This window comes from Garra rufa, chromosome 9 (assembly GCF_049309525.1).
Source record: "Garra rufa chromosome 9, GarRuf1.0, whole genome shotgun sequence".
Taxonomy (NCBI): domain Eukaryota; kingdom Metazoa; phylum Chordata; class Actinopteri; order Cypriniformes; family Cyprinidae; genus Garra; species Garra rufa.
The window spans coordinates 41,864,925-41,881,730 of NC_133369.1; the positions used below are offsets into that span (position 1 = coordinate 41,864,925).

Here is a 16,806-nt window from a genome sequence, read left to right on the forward strand (position 1 = left end):
ATATATATATATATATATATATAATATATATATATATATATAATATATATATATATATATATATATATATATATATATATATATATATATATATATATATATATATATATATATATATATATATATATATATATATGTATGTATATATGTATGTATGTGTGTGTATATATATATGTATATGTATGTATGTATGTAATAATGAAATGTATAATAAACAAAAAGAAATATATTTTTTTAAATAAATACAAAACAATCACATATTCATATCAAATTTCTTATGACCCTCAATTCCTAGTAATTCCAATAATATTATTTAAACATCAACTGATAATAATATTTAATATTCCCAAAAGTAATAAAACAAATAATTTAAAAGAGAGGGAGGATTATGTAGGAAAGTAATTATTACAATATATTATATTCATAATGAACACTTTGATTTTATGGGGGCCCATATCTTTTCAAAGTGTACACTTTTACTTTTAATAATAAATGTTTTCGAGCAGCAAATCAGAATAAAAGTATGGTTTAATGATGTAGTAATGATGCTAAAAAATTAGCTTTGATCACATGAATAAATTGCATTTTAAAATGTATTCAAATAGAAAGTGATTATTTTAAGCATTTAACTGAATTGGAAATTTTTTGTAACATCATAAATGTCTTCATTTTTTATCAGTTTAAAGCATCATTGTTAAATTAAAGTATTAATGTCTATTAATTAAAGATAGTAAAAATAATTCAAAACTGTACTGTTTTTGCTGTACTTTGGATCAAATAAAAGCTGGCTTGGTAAGCAAAAGAGACTTCTTTAAAAACATTAAAATCTTAAAAACTTTTGACTGATAGTGTATATAAAGGTCTTTTCTGCAGCTGGAATCATATATTTGTTCTGCTTTTCTGTTTTCCCAGAGGTTTCAATGTTCTAATCAAAGATCTAGATGGGAAGAACCATCAAATGACAGTCAACAACCTTTTATATCCCATTATTGTAGCAGACAGTAGTAAAAAGGTTTGTCACTTTCTTTGTTTTTGTATATTTTGTTGGCAAAGTGATTTGTTTAATGGATAAAAAGCTCATTGTGAAATGCATTCGTTTGCAGATAAAAACAGACATGGTCCTCGTTATGTGCAAGAAGAAGTCAACAAAAAAGTGGGACTGCTTGACACAAGTAGAAAAACAATCTAAGGAGAAAGAGTGAGGAAAATGCACACTTTTATTCTATTGGTTGTACTTTTTAAAATCTGTATGTTAAAGCAAAATTTAAATGGGAAACCTGTCCGTTTCAGCAAACCCAACATGGATCAGAACGCGGATCCAAGCGAGGGGCTGATGAGCGTGCTGAAGAAGATTTACACTGATGGAGATGACGAAATGAAACGCACTATCAACAAAGCCTGGGTTGAGTCGCAGGACAAGAAGGCCAAACCTGATGATTTTGACTTCTAAGTCAGCTTATTGATCTGTGAAAGCACCAAAAGTTAGCTGCATACATGCCATTCCAATTTATCCTGATTATTTGATGTATTTTTGTACTTGTTTCCTGTTAAATGCAGCTGTTTAATGAAAAAATTGTTTTGTCAAGTGTTTCCATTCCCAATGTGATTTAGACAGCATTCAATTCAATTTAAAGTTGTTCCATATGGTAAACAAATATTCAGTTATTGCACTTAATACCATGTACCTTAACTGTGGAAAATGAAAATAAAAGAAAAAAGTCATTTATGGCTCTAGTGGTCATAAAATGAAATATTGCTGTCATTCAATATTACTATCATCAGCACTATCATACACAGAGTATGCAAACCATCATGCAAATAATTTTTAGATAACATAATTGTGCACATAAATGTGTTTTTATATACAATAAATAGTCCCTGTAGTTTACCTATAAGCCACAAGGAGGTGCATGTAGCACCTTTTCTTTTTATAATATTTATTGTGGTACAAAAAACCATACTACCAGTCAAAAGTTTTTTGAACAGTAAATAATTCAGTAATAATGCTTACCAAGCCTGCATTTATCTGATCCAAAATACAGCAAATGCAGTAATACTGTGAATTATTTTTACTATTTAAAATAACTGCTTTCTATATGACTATAATTTATTTAAATGTCATTTATTCCTGTGATCAAAGCTACATTTGCAGCATCATTACTCCAGTCTTCAATGCCACATGATTATTCAGAAATCATTCTAATATGCTGATTCTCTGTTCAAGAAACATTTATTATTATTATTTTCAATATTAAAAACAGTTTTTTCAGGGTTCTTTGATGAAGAGAAAGATCCAAAGATCAGCATTTATCTGAAATAAAAAGCTTTTGTGACATTATACACTATAATATTCAAAAGCTTGGAGCCAGTATAATTTGTATTTATTTATTTTTTGGAAAGGAATTTTAGAAATTAATAATTTTATTTAGAGTGTTATTTAGAGTAAAAGTAATGATAAAGACATTTATAATGCTACAAAAGATTTCTAGTTCAGATGAATGCTGTTCTTCTGAACTTTCTAATTGAACTTTCATTCGATAAAGAAATCTGAAAAAATCTACCTGTTTTTCAACATACTGTAATAATAATACTAAATCTTTTTGAGCAGCAAATCAGAATATTAGAATGGCTTCTGAAGGATCATGTGACATGAGTAATGTAATAAAAAATCAGCTTTGCAATTACAGGAATAAATTAAAATTTAAAAAATATTGAACTAAATAGTAAAAATATTTCAAAATTTCACTTTTTTGCTGTATCAAATAAAGGCAGCCTTAGTAAGCAGAAGAGACTTTAAATCTTACTGCTCAAAAACTTTTCACTGGTAGTGTAGCTTAATTTAGTCGATATTTTTCTTGAAATAAGTACTATATAACTAAAGAAAAAAGAAAAAAATATTTATTGCTTCTGACATGCAATATTACTACTATTACTGTAATTTATGTATTCTCATTTACAATTGGATATTGAATATTTGTATTGAGTATTTATGTGTATTTATTTGTTTATAAATAACAAAAAAAATGTTCCCCTAGTTTATCAAACCACAAATTATTATTATCATTATTATTATTGTTGTGGGGATGAAACCATAGAAACAAATGGTTCTGTGTTTATTGTAATATGCTATCACTTAGAACCATATATCTTAATGGTAAATAAAGCGGTAAATAAAAAGAAAATGGGAAAAAACACTTCTGAATTTCTATCTATCCATCTTATTTATGTAGCACCGTGGTCCTGCGAGACACACATTTCGTTCCACTGTATGTCCACACATGTAGCGGAATGACAATAAAACTTGACTTGACTTGACTTGACTTTTGGGTTTCTAAAAGGCCTATGTTTATAAAATGAATTATTGCTGTGATGCAATTTTATTAAGGATGAATGGACTTAAACTGAACTAAACTGTGAATTAGTATTTGTCGATTATAATCACGGTCACAGAATCATTTTCTAATCTAGAGAACAATTTGTGCAAAAAAAAGTCCCCATAGTTTATTTATTAAGCCACAAGGGGGAGCAAGAAACCACGATTTTCTCATTTCACTTCTGTACATCTGTATATTCCACAATGACGTAATTGGGCTCCATCCACATGATGTAAATACAGTCTGTGCATTTGCAATTCGAATGTTGTTTTAGTCTGATTCAACTCTGAATGAGACATTTTGATACATAATGTATGATCCAATGTGATAAAGCGTAACTCAGGGCGGCCATCTGTAACGTTATATTTTGTTTTTACGCAGTATGACATAAAATATGAAATGTGAATTCATCCCCGCCAAGAATTGTACAGTTAACCAATATTAAATAATGCAGAGTAGTGCTAAACAAAACCCTGTAATGCCATGCCATCTAGTACACAAACCCTAACAGAGGAAAAAAGAAACAGCATCAATAAAGCAACCAGTGCAAGTCATCCGGAGATCCATAATCACGTCAACCATGATTGGATGATGTTCTTGGCTTTTCATTCACTTTTTCTCCAGCACTTTCATTTGCGTCTCTCTGATCTTTGATTGAATCTCCAACAGCCAATGACGTTGTTTCTTTCCGGACGCCCCCTATCTGTCGCCCCGCCCCCGCGCATGACGTCACGGATCGTTTATATACTGGGAGGTCTCCGGTGTGCGGGCATGTTTGACTCACAGGACTAGAGAGAACTTCGCCAGACTTTGGGACTTCGCATAAGGAGTTTATTTTCTAGGGCGAAGGATCTACATTAATGAATGGATCCTACTTGTTTTACCTCAGCGCAGCGTCTATCCTGTAAAATGATGAATCCGGATTTGTTCAAACCGTCTCAAGCGGCTCCACCGCCCGCCGCCAAGCCGAACCGGAGTAAATCAGAGCACGTTAAGACGGAGATCGCCCAGGTGGTGGTTGACGCAAAGACTGGAAGATCATACTGTAAAGGAAAGCTTTTGGGAAAGGTACAAATCTGTTTTTACCAAGCTGGTCATTTTAAGTTAATTATGAATGCGGTTTGTCACCGTTTTCGCGTTTCCTGATGTGCTCAAACGTGGACGGTGCGCAGTTTATCGGGTTCGGCTCGTTTTTTAGGAGATGGGTGCACCATAACCACTGGACCGCAGTTTGCTCTGTCTGTGTTTTCCAGCACTGCATCCTATGTTGTCTATGATGCATGATTTTATGCAAAGACAGTGTTTGCAGTTTACTATTGGATGGATTTTTAATTCGATTCCAGATTTGATTCGATGTCAGGAGAAGATGAATGAATGAATGAATCCGTGCATCAATGAAAATGATGCTGCAGTGCAACCAGTGACCACGGTCCCTGTTTTGTTCACCTGTTTAGGAAACGAGGCTCTTTTTTTTTAATTAGACTAATGATTATTAGAAATCTAGTTAGTTCTAAGTCTAGTTTTAAAGTGCCGCATCATTGTGCGATGCTGTAAGGAGGGGTTGGTCGATTGGGAAAAGAATACGTCATTCCTTTGTACATGTGTTGGGACCTAAGTCAGAAATAAATTTATGGATTGATGGAAAAATAATCAAAATATTAAAAATGTGGAGACAAAGAAGTGCTTTTTAAACTCCAAGAGAGAGCTTTTCGATGCATGTTTGAAACTTGCTAAACGAATCTGGTAATTAAATGTAGAATTTGGCTTTTTTATTTTGGATAAAGCAATGTTTTCTGCAGATTTATGATGCATCAGATGTGACCAATATCATAAATCTTAAACAAAAGCTTGTGGTTACTGGTATTCAAAATGTTGTCTCAAATAATTTTATAGATAATAAACACAATATTGTGTCAGTTAAAGCACTTGCAAAATGGATGACACTGTTTTATAGGTGCAAAGGATTAAAAGGCAGTTGAAAATCAATTCCAGTTTGCAAATACTAATCTGGACATATTGACGCTCTCGAAAACTCCATTTAAGCTGACTGTCTAGACTGCATTCTCGACATTGGTGATGCTGAAAGCATGAATCAAATAGCTAACACACGTGTAATCTCCAAATATGTTGACTTTGTAATCAACTAGCCAGTTTCAGACGGTTGTAGTCACCTGCAGCTAGATGCTTGTTAAGTTAATCATAACCTTCAGCATTTTTTCCTCTTGAAGCATTCTGAGTGACTTATCATGGTTAATATGCTTTCGTTTTAGGGTGGTTTTGCACGATGTTATGAGATGACGGATCTTGCCAACAACAAGATGTATGCTGTCAAAGTTATTCCTCAAAGCAGAGTCTCAAAGCCACACCAGAGAGAGAAGGTAAACCAACAATAGCCAAATAGACATGCAAATGTAAATCAGTTTCATTTCGAGCTGATTCTAGTTCTAATGTTTATTTATTGTTTGTGTCTTGCAGATCATTAACGAAATCGAGCTTCACAAAAGCCTCCAACACAAGCACGTGGTCAAGTTCTCCCATCATTTTGAGGACCAAGACAACATTTACATCTTTCTTGAACTCTGTAGCAGAAAGGTGAGTTTCACTGCCAAGAACAGAACACTCTCGGTCTGATTTGGTCAACGCAAGGTTTTTAACTAATTCTATTCTTTGCTTGCATGTTTGCAGTCTCTGGCACACATTTGGAAAGCAAGACATACGCTGACAGATCCAGAAGTACGTTACTACCTCAAACAGATCATATCTTCGCTCAAATACCTCCACAACAAAGGCATCCTCCATAGAGACCTCAAACTAGGTATTGTTTTGATCGTTTGGCCTGCTAGCGTGACATCCATCTAATATTGAGTGGTTTGCTAATGCTCTAATTTGTTTTTGCAGGTAATTTTTTTGTGAATGAAAACATGGACTTGAGATTAGGAGATTTTGGGCTGGCAGCCAAGCTGGAGACCGTTGAGCAGAGGAAGAAGTGAGTTTTTCTCTTTTTATCCTTATTAAGTTTCTTAGAAATGCACTTGATGGGTGTGCTAATGTAAAATATTCTCTTAAAGGACTATCTGCGGGACTCCAAACTACCTGGCACCAGAGGTCCTTAACAGACAAGGCCATGGGACCGAGTCAGATGTTTGGTCGCTGGGTTGTGTAATGTAAGTTTTATCACATCTACTCTACACTGTGGTTTATGGTTATTGTGTAGACCAGGATTTCCCAAACTGGTTTGAATCCTGAACATCTGAATGTTCTTAAATTTTTATTTCAAGTAAATTTTTAGAGCAGAAGGTTTCAGCAAACAAAGTTTGGGAATTCCTGGTGTAGACTACTATATGATTAGGAGTATTTATAGTATGGAAAGTCCATAGTTAATACTTGATTTGATCCCTCAGATGTGATGACAAGCTGTTTTCTTGTCTATTTAGGTACACACTCCTATGTGGGAATCCACCTTTTGAAACCTTAGACTTGAAAGAGACCTACAAGTGTATTAAGGAAGTGAGATACAGCCTTCCTCCTTCCCTCAATCCATCCGCACAGAAACTGATCTCCGCAATCCTTCAGAAAAACCCCTCTGACCGCCTTACACTGGATCAGATACTGGCCCACGAGTATTTCACAAAGGTAAGCATACTAATATATTTTTTAAAACCTACTTTTGCGAACTAGTCTTAGATTTTTGCCAGATTGGAACCAAACCAGTGCAGAAAGATTATCTGGAAAGTGATTATCAGTAGTTATCAAAAAAAAATTGAACTTTTGACTCGCTGCTGCAAAGGGGTGCCAAAACTTTTGAAAGGGGCAGGGCCGCTTTTAGTAAAATGCCTATAAATCCTGAACAGAATGAGATAGCTCTACCAAATTTAGAACACTTATGTAAGAGCTCAATCTGAGGTCACAGGGGAAAAAAGTGGAGCTTGGCCACTTGGTGGCGCAATAAGAGGGAAAAAACCCATAAAAAATGGCTATAACTGCGCAACCATTTGTCCCATCAACACAAAAATCGGTATGCACAGTCTTGGCCTGAAGTGCCGCAAGTGCCTACAGGGACATTCTCAAAAAAATATAGTTGCCACTGGCTGACGAACTTTGAGGACCTCACAAGGGTTAACGGAGGCCGATCGGAACGATACTTGGTAGACCTGTTCGACTCGCGTCCCTAAAGGTCTGAGAGAAATTTAAAAGAAATCTGCCATTGGCGTTTTTTGCACACACGCATGATATTCGTATCATATGATACAACTCATTTCAGACAGCTTTGCCTTTAGAGCCAGTTCTATCAATCAAATAATTTGTTGAATGATTGAAAAGATGTACAATAGCTACTTTTGCGGACTAGTTCTAGGTTTTTCAATCAATCTGGAATAAAACACTGCAGTACAATTCTCTGGACTAAGGCCAATAATTATCCAAAAAAAATGTTGACATTTACCCTTTGGGAAGCTATAACAGGCTCATTTAGAAAAGGGGCCTGTCCAAATTTACCCAAAATTCACCCTATAAAGCCTAAAGAAAAACTCAAAACTTCACGAAACCTGCTGAGCATGTGCGACAGGTGATTCTAAACAAGCATGTCTAGTTTTAAGGGAATTGGAACACAGCTGGCGCTATAACAATCATAAATGCTAAAAAAAAACATATCTCTATGGTAAATTACCTGGATTTGCCAAAATGCTTTTTTTAATCATTCATTTGGTGGTTCCAGGCTTGCTAAACGTCTTTTTTCATATTTGCTTAAATGCTTAAATTTGAACTTAAGTTAATTGGAACTGATTTTTTTTTTTTAAAGTGTTTTCTTATTCCTATCATTTTTTTTTTTCCTCTTCTAAATTCACCTACCATTTCCTTCCCTCAGGGCTTCACCCCAGAAAAGCTTCCTCCTAGCAGCTGTGTGATGGTGCCTGAGCTTAATCCACCCAGCCCTGCCAAGAAGTTCTTCACCAAGATGGCTAAAAGCCTCTTTGGCAAGAAGAAATCAAAAGGTATGTACCTACTTTGGTTACCAAAAAAGATTTTTAATAGCTTTAGTAAAAAATAACACCATTGGTTTGGATTCGAGCCTAAGTTTCCGACTTGTCATTGCAGCTGTTGAAAAGACACCTTGTGAGGAGAAAGATGACATTTCTAAACTGGTTTCTGGCATGGTGAAGCACTCCATCGGTCGGCAGATGAGCTACAAGACAATGGGAGTGAATGAGGTAATCTTACATTTATGTGCATCTGCGTGTAATAATAGCTTCGCCTTAACTTTTGCTCCTCGGCTGACTCATGACTGTCGCAGAAAGCCGCGTCGGTATGCATGCTGTTTTTCAGCATGGCTAAAGTGGGCTCTGTGGGGACGTGTTTCGAAAGCTGCTGTAGATGAATAATAGAGTGCAATCGTCCAGCTATTGTGCTGAATGTCTCAGAATAACTCCGAAGTGACCAAACCCAAAAATTGCAAAACCGCTGCGTTAATCGCATGACAAATAGATCTTTTAAGCCTGAGACACAAGATTGGAAAATAATTGTCTACTGTGTATTGCTTAAAACTGAATATAAGGAAGTACTTGTGATTGTAATAACAATATGACTTCCTCTTGATACTCAGGCTACTTCTCCCACGGTTCAACTGGCAAGCTCTGGCCCTCTGGACACCCCGGCAGAGGAGGAGTCCAGGAAGTCTGCGTCTCGTTCCTTCAAAGGCACCGTCGCTAGCAGCACTGATGGTAAGGAAGCGAATTTGCTCAGACATACAGCAGCAAATAGTTTTGCATGTGTATGAGTGTGGCCTATTTTAAGCTTAACCCTGAGGCTTTCAGAGGCTGATATTAGGAACAAGTTTGTCCAAAAACATCCTGGCCTAATTCGTTTTTAGTTTTTTTGCTGAATTTAGCAACAAGGGAGACTTGTCATTTCTACCCTTTGTAGATTTTATTTCATATTTATACTTCCAAAAACATTAAGCAAAACAACTTTCATCTATAAAATATTGCGCTCCCCAAATAAATTAACTTTGTTCTCTATTTTCTCCCCCTCAGCTAGTGATGATATCCCTACTCCTGCTGTTGTAGCCGAATCTGCCATGAAGGTTCTCAACAGCTGCTTGTCTTCCATGCCAGCAGGTTTGTTCCCACACTCTAATCACACTGAGGTGCTCAAGCGATGGCCATTTTCAAGGTTTGCTCTCAAGCCATTAATCATGTACTCAAATATTGTCCTTTCCTCTTCCAGCTTCAAGAAACCCACCCTGCCTTTCTAAAACAAAGCCTTTCATCTGGGTAACCAAGTGGGTCGACTACTCCAACAAATACGGCTTCGGTTACCAGCTCTCCAATCACAACGTCGGCGTACTCTTCAACGAAGGCACCCATCTCAGCCTTTGTGACCAGCGAAGGTACGTCAGCTCCCGTTCTATAATGAGTTTCCAGTTTGGCATTTGGACTGAGTTCTGATTGACCCACATATTTATAAAGTCTCTGGTTGTAGCTTTGCTTTGTTTGTGATGTTCTAATTCTTCTTTTTATTCTTCCGCAGGACTGTACGTTACTGTCTGACAAACAACAAACACTTTAGTTTTCCAGCTGACGCTTTACCAGAGAAGCTCCAGAATCAAAAACACATAGTGGATTTGATGGCTAACTACATGGAGCAGAACCTGATGGAGGTAAGGCCAGAAATTAGCCCTCAGATATATATAATTTAAAACATTTGAGTTGCAGTCAAACCAAAATTTATTCATACACCTTCAACATTTCTTACATTATCACAATTTATTCAATATAGTTTAGAAAATGGTGATAAAATATGACGAACTCGAGAGTTAAACTGTCAGAACAAATTCATTTTTATAATGTCAGATCATTTTGATATATTTTATCAAATTTTACTAGTAGTCCAATGTATGAAGAATTTTTGGGTATCATATGTCACAGTTTACTTTATTTTGCTATCCTCACTTACATAAATGAGCTATAGTTCCCTGCACACACTAGTAAAAAAAAATATCAAAAATTAAATCTGGTGTCTGAATAATTTTTGGTTTGACTGTTGGAGATACTCTATTAAATAACAATTTTAAATAGCTTATTTTCTAAAATATAAACTAAACTGAAGTTCAGAACTAACCCTTTGCAAATTTAATTCAATTAAAAAATGAAATGTGTTTTAAATATATAAACAATTTTTGTTTTTGTAGGGCGGAGACGTCAACTGTGAAGACCAGCCATCTGCAAGCTCTTCTCCATTGCTTCTCCAGTGGATCAAAACTGATCACGCCTTAGTCATGCTCTTTGACAACCGAACCCTACAGGTAAGTTTCGGATGGTTTAAAAACAACAGATGAAACATTAACAATTTGAATTGCTTGGCCAATTCATAACATTCCCTCTCTTTCCGCTTCCTCTCCCAGGTTAATTTTTACACCGACCACACGAAAATCATCCTGTCCAAGAACTCTGACTCTTCGTACCTGCTGACGTTCATCAGCAAGGACCGTGTCTCTTATTCCTACCCTCTAAATTTGCTTTCCGAATGGGGCTGCTCTTCGGAGCTCCGGCAGCGGCTTCATTACGTGGTCCAGCTTCTCCAGCACTACACCAACGCATAATGACTAAGAACTTCGATTCTGATTTGCTGCTTACCGCTTCCATTGCGAAGCAAAAAAGGACTATGACAAAGAAAAAAAAACATCAGGGGAAGCTTCCACGTTGCCACGAAGATCTCCTGTCCTTGGTCATCGGCTGGCCTCTTTGAACTATGGTGCACTATTTTTTTTTTTTTGGTTTTCTTATGTTGTTTTTGCGACTGAGCCTACACCAACAGTATCACACTACCAGCTTGACTCACAGTGTGCACAACCAAAATTGGAGCCTGTTTGTTTTATTTAATTTTTTTTATTTTTTTTTTTTTTAGCTGAACTGAAGTGGAGATGGCATAAAACTCACAGGGTTCTTAAGCGTCTTGCTTTTGCGCGAGATAGGCTTGGCATTTTATGCTTGATCACTTGGCTTTTTTAAAAGAATATGACATTTTATTTCACTAAATAGTACACAAGAGCTATGAACACCAAATGGTTATTCTTTTAATGAGATTAGTTTTAAAGACGGCAGAGATGAATGGCTGAGGTGGAACTGTAATTCATGGAGGAGCAGTTAGGAGCGGGAGAGACTAAAGTGCCTTTCTGATGGATTCCTCTGTGCAATAATGGCCCTCAAGCTTAAGTCACAAAGGGAGTGATATAGAGTCTTCATATTCGGTTTTCCAAGCGAATTAGTCAGGAGTGGTGGAAGAAACACTACAAATACACACCTGATATAAGCTTTTTGCTGTTAAAAGTTATTATATCCTTAATGTCTGTACTTGAGGAGAAAAAAAGACTATGTATTCAGTGTGCCTCCAGCTTTGTTTACTTGACATGCTCCATCATAAGTAATCATAAACGTCCCCAAAACTGTGACCATGGCTGTAAGTGTTAAATAAGTGTTCAGAATACCAACATTGTGAAAGCCATTACCCTCAGACAAATCCTAACTAGTATTATTAATTAATTGTGGCACGTGTTCTATTTATTTTTTTATTTATAGTTTTTTATTTATTGATGTAACATAATTGTACGGTGTCAACACTGGGAAATGTTCAGTATGATCACTTTTTATGTATTGGGAGAGTGGGGGGGAAATAAAGTTTATTGAAAATATAAGTTTTCTGTGTTTTGAGTTTATTTCTTCAGATTTTAAAGACTATTAAACAATTACATATTCATTTAAGTTAAAGTTTAATTTCTATATACTATGGTTTAAAAGTTTAGGCATTAAGATTACGAAAATTATTTTTTAAATTGAGTTTCCCTTAGCAAGATACATTAAGTGAGCATAAAAGGAAAAAAAACGGTACAGCTCTGTATATCTCATTATTATATATTAAAGATGTATACATATAGTCCACAAAAGAAAATAATAGTTGAATTGATAAAAATGACCCTATTCAAAAGTTTACACACACTTGATTCTTAATATTGTGTTGCTACCAGAATGATCCACAGCTGTTTTTTTTTTTTTTGTTTGTTTTTGTTTTTTTTTGTTTAGTGATAGTTGTTCATGGGTGCTTCTCATTTCTTATTTTTGCATCCTCGTTTCCTTTCCTTGTATCCTTTCCTCGTGTCTTAGCTCCACCCCCTTAGGATACAAGGGAAGGATTTAAGGAAAGGACATGAGGACGGAAAAATCAAAGGATGAACATTGGAATATTCTTGACCACTCAAGCGTCACTTCAAAGCGTCATCAGCTGCGCTAAAGGGATCTGCCCATATGTTTTTAAAGTTCGTTATTTAAGGCATTCATCATAATTATTAACAAAGCAAGATGCCCTGTTGAAATATGACATTATTTACACTGCAAAGGTGAAATATAAATGTATTTTTTATGACAGATCTGAAGGGGGAGGGGGAGTGTGTCACGTTTAGTCAATAAAACACTTCCGCATAGGATAGATCTGTGTATCCTCGTTCAAGACTCCTCAGAAAGCCTCTTCACTCCTTAATCCTCGCCTCCTCACAGTGCAATTAGAGAATTAAGATGTCCCACAAGATGGCTGAGCTCGATCGGTTTCCCGGTCATAGGATGGAGGACAGAGGAGCGAGGAAACTAGGAGGGATATTGAGAAGCACCCCATGAGTCCCTTGTTTGTCCTGAACAGTAAAATTGTCTGCAGTTCTTCAGAAAAATCCTTCAGGTCCCACAAATTCTTTGGTTTTTCAGCATTTCTGTGTATTTGAACCCTTTCCAATAATGACTGTATGATTTTGGGATCCATCTTTTCACTTTTGAGGACATATGCAAATATTACAGAAGGTTCAAATGCTCACTGATGCTCCAGAAGAAGAAACAATGCATTAAGAGCTGGGGGTGAAAACAGGGTCAATTTAACTTATTTTGTTTTCTGGGAAATATGTAAGTATCTTCTGTAGCTTCGGATGGGCAGCACTAAATAAAATAAATATGATATTTAGGCAAAATGAGAAAAATGTACACATCTTGATTCTGTTCAAAAGTTTTCACCCCTGACTCCTAATGCAGTTTTTCATTCTGGAGCATCATTGAGTGTTTGATCCTTCTGTAATAGTTGCATATGAGTCCCTCAGTTGTCCTCAGTGTGAAAAGATGGATCTCAAAATCATATAGTCATTGTTGGAAAGGGTTTAAATACACAAAAAAGCTGAAAAACCAAAGTTTGTGGGACCCAACAGATTTTTCTGAGGAACAGTGGGCAGTTTCACAGTTCAGGAAAAAACATTTTGTATGTTCCTTCTTATTTTAGTAAATCAATGAACATTTTGCAGATTCTGCAAGGTGTATGTTAACTTTTGACCTCGACTATGTGTGTGTATACCAGGGGTGCTCAACCCTGTTCCTGGAGATCTACTATCCTGGAAAGTTCAGCTCCAACCCTAATCAAACACACCTGGCCCAGCTAATTCATCTCTTAGGTAGCACTTGATAATTACAGACAGCTGTTTTGGAGCAGGGCTGGAACAAAAGTCTGCAGGTAGGTAGACCTCCAGGAACAGGGTGTAAACACTCACCTAAAGGATTATTAGGAACACCATACTAATACGGTGTTTGACCCCCTTTCGCCTTCAGAACTGCCTTAATTCTATGTGGCATTGATTCAACAAGGTGCTGAAAGCATTCTTTAGAAATGTTGGCCCATATTGATAGCATATCTTGCAGTTGATGGAGATTTGTGAGATGCACATCCAGGGCACGAAGCTCCCGTTCCACCACATCCCAAAGATGCTCTATTGGGTTGAGATCTGGTGACTGTGGGGGCCATTTTAGTACAGTCAACTCATTGTCATGTTCAAGAAACCAATTTTAAATGATTTGAGCTTTGTGACATGGTGCATTATCTTGCTGGAAGTAGCCATCAGAGGATGGGTACACGGTGGTCATAAAGGAATGGGCATGGTCAGAAACAATGCTCAGGTAGGCCGTGGCATTTAAACGATGTCCAATTGGCACTAAGGGGCCTAAAGTGCCACCATTAAACCACCACCACCAGCCTGCACAGTGGTAACAAGGCATGATGGATCCATGTTCTCATTCTGTTTACACCAAATTCTGACTCTACCATTTGAATGTCTCAACAGAAATCAAGACTCATCAGACCAGGCAACATTTTTCCAGTCTTCAACTGTCCAATTTTGGTGAGCTCGTGCAAATTGTAGCCTCTTTTTCCTATTTGTAGAGGAGATGAGTGGTATGAGTGGGGTCTTCTGCTGTTGTAGCCCATCGGCCTCAAGGTTGTGCGCGTTGTGGCTTCACAAATGCTTTGCTGCATACCTCGGTTGTAACGAGTGGTTATTTCAGTCAAAGTTGCTCTTCTATCAGCTTGAATCAGTCGGCCCATTCTCCTCTGACCTCTAGCATCAACAAGGCATTTTCGCCCACAGGACTGCCGCATACTGGATGTTTTTCCCTTTTCACACCATTCTTTGTAAACCCTAGAAATGGTCGTGTGTGAAAATCCCAGTAACTGAGCAGATTGTGAAATACTCAGACCGGCCTGTCTGGCACCAACAACCATGCCACGTTCAAAATTGATTAAATCACCTTTCTTTCCCATTCTGACATTCAGTTTGGAGTTCAGGAGATTGTCTTGACCAGGACCACACCCCTAAATTCATTGAAGCAACTGCCATGTTATTGGTTGATTATATAATTGCATTAATGATAAATTGAACAGGTGTTCCTAATAATCCTTTAGGTGAGTGTATATTATATATATATAAAATTACAATTTGTATATAAATTGTGATAGTGAAGTCTGAATTAATGGCTGCTGGGAAATCAGCTTTCCCATTCACACTATTAATTTACTTTTTAAAATGTATTACAATGGATACACTTTCTTTTAAATGATCAGATACTTTATTCAAAAACAAACAATTTTTTCTTTTGATTTTCTGAATTTGATTCTTTCTTTAAAATTGTAATGATATTTCACTGTTTTTGATCAAATAACAGCCTTGGTGTGCATAAAAGACTTCACTGAAATTCAGAAACATAATATATGTTGTAGTATATAATATATGTTTGAATCTTTAAAAAGAAAATTATTTCTTTTTTAAGCATGCATTTTGTACACACATATTAAACGGATAGTTCACCCAAAAATGAAACTCCAGCTCCTGCGTCAGTAGCACCACACACATACATTGTGGTATTCTTGTGAACGTGCAGCGAAGACTGGGACGGGAGAGAATAAGTTGTTGAATAAAGTTGTTATTTTTGTAGATAACATTACTGTTGAACAACTAATGTCACATGGACTATTTTATCAATGTCCTTACTACCTTTCTGGGCCTTGAACGTGTCAGTGTCTATGCAGGATCAGAAAGCTTTTGGATTTAATCAAAAAATCTTAATTTGTGTTCTGAAAATGAACGAACGTCTTACGGGTTTGGAACAACATAAGGGAGAGTAATTAATGACAGAATTTTCATTTTTGGGTGAACTATCCCTTTAAAGTCTGTTGATTTAGCCTTCATTCAAAGTACATACCGTGCACTAAAGCCACAGCAAACAGTGAGTGATTTTGGAAAACAGCAGATGTGTATTTGTCAGTGTTGGGGTTCATCAGGCTACGGCTGGCCACCCTTATACCTTGTTTACCACTCTGTCCAACCACCACCTGGCACACAAGTTTATATCGTGGCGGATTGACATCTTTGAGCTTACTGAGAACTAGATCTGTTAACATCTGACACAGCTGGCTACAACTATCAGGACTGTAACACACACCTTCCAAATAACTATCCAAAGTGGCCTGTAAGATCTGCTGGGTCCTGCTGGCACTGAAGTGGCACCCTGGTTCTGGTCCCATTCTGTAGGTGTTCTCCACATAAACCTCCTGGATGGGTTGTTGAAGGTACAGGCCAGAGAAGCTCACTCTTCCTCCTTGGTGCCAGCCTGTGAATGAGAACCGCTTGCCCATAGAGATGTGAGACTGGCTGACGTTGGGGCTCAAGAACGATGACTCGGATGAAAGAACTGTCATGCCCCTGAGGAACAGGGGTCTGTAGTGGGGCTGGTCCTTGGATTGGTCTTTGGAGCTTCGCCGAGTGGAGATAGACCCCAGACGTCGCCTCGGAGGCCCTGAGACACCTGGTTCTGTGGACATGGAGCGATTGAACTGAGCTAAAGTCTCCTGAGACAGTGGTAGAGGCTGATTGGCCATGATGAAGAAATCTGTGAGGACACAACACCACAAATTAACAAATATAGCCTTGTTAAAAAAATTATATACAGACACACAGGTGAAGTCAAAAGTTATATACACCTTAATTATTTTACCAAAATAAGAGGGATCATACAAAATGCATGTTATTTTTTATGTAGTACTGACATACTCACATAAAAGACATTTATATATAGTTCACATT

The 16,806-nt window shown here is 36.8% G+C and overlaps 3 protein-coding genes across 3 annotated transcripts in view; 2 read left to right on the forward strand and 1 right to left on the reverse strand.

Moving 5' to 3' along the window:
* LOC141342861 (calcyclin-binding protein-like) overlaps positions 1-1,722 on the forward strand; it is a 17,734-nt gene extending 16,012 nt beyond the window's left edge. The window contains exons 4-6 of the mRNA XM_073847429.1: positions 913-1,012; positions 1,104-1,198; positions 1,291-1,722. Coding sequence (XP_073703530.1) covers positions 913-1,012; positions 1,104-1,198; positions 1,291-1,450 — 355 coding nt within the window. The 3' untranslated portion in view covers positions 1,451-1,722. The remainder of the gene's footprint in view (positions 1-912; positions 1,013-1,103; positions 1,199-1,290) is intronic.
* Positions 1,723-4,163: 2,441 nt separating this feature from the next.
* On the forward strand, positions 4,164-12,051 carry LOC141342310 (serine/threonine-protein kinase PLK3-like). The gene is made up of 15 exons (XM_073846737.1): positions 4,164-4,442; positions 5,645-5,752; positions 5,850-5,966; positions 6,060-6,189; positions 6,273-6,360; positions 6,443-6,538; positions 6,809-7,007; positions 8,239-8,365; positions 8,469-8,581; positions 8,974-9,091; positions 9,404-9,487; positions 9,597-9,759; positions 9,900-10,029; positions 10,561-10,674; positions 10,774-12,051. Exons 1-15 carry the CDS (start codon positions 4,239-4,241, stop codon positions 10,969-10,971), a joined length of 1,989 nt encoding a protein of 662 aa, XP_073702838.1. The 5' UTR covers positions 4,164-4,238; the 3' UTR covers positions 10,972-12,051.
* Positions 12,052-15,403: 3,352 nt separating this feature from the next.
* Positions 15,404-16,601, reverse strand: LOC141342129 (dynein light chain Tctex-type 5-B). The gene has a single exon (XM_073846516.1). It carries the CDS (start codon positions 16,599-16,601, stop codon positions 15,909-15,911), a length of 693 nt encoding a protein of 230 aa, XP_073702617.1. The 3' UTR covers positions 15,404-15,908.
* Positions 16,602-16,806: the final 205 nt, after the last annotated feature.

What these genes read in the sequence shown, in the direction of transcription:
- LOC141342310 (XM_073846737.1), top strand. Translation starts at nt 4,239, where the DNA reads ATGGATCCTACTTGTTTTACCTCAGCGCAGCGTCTATCCTGTAAAATG. An exon ending in ACCGTTGAGCAGAGGAAGAA is followed by an intron (nt 6,361 to 6,442) that starts GTGAGTTTTTCT and finishes ATTCTCTTAAAG; the next exon opens with GACTATCTGCGGGACTCCAA. An exon ending in TGGCAAGAAGAAATCAAAAG is followed by an intron (nt 8,366 to 8,468) that starts GTATGTACCTAC and finishes TTGTCATTGCAG; the next exon opens with CTGTTGAAAAGACACCTTGT.
- LOC141342129 (XM_073846516.1), bottom strand. Translation starts at nt 16,601, where the DNA reads ATGGCCAATCAGCCTCTACCACTGTCTCAGGAGACTTTAGCTCAGTTC.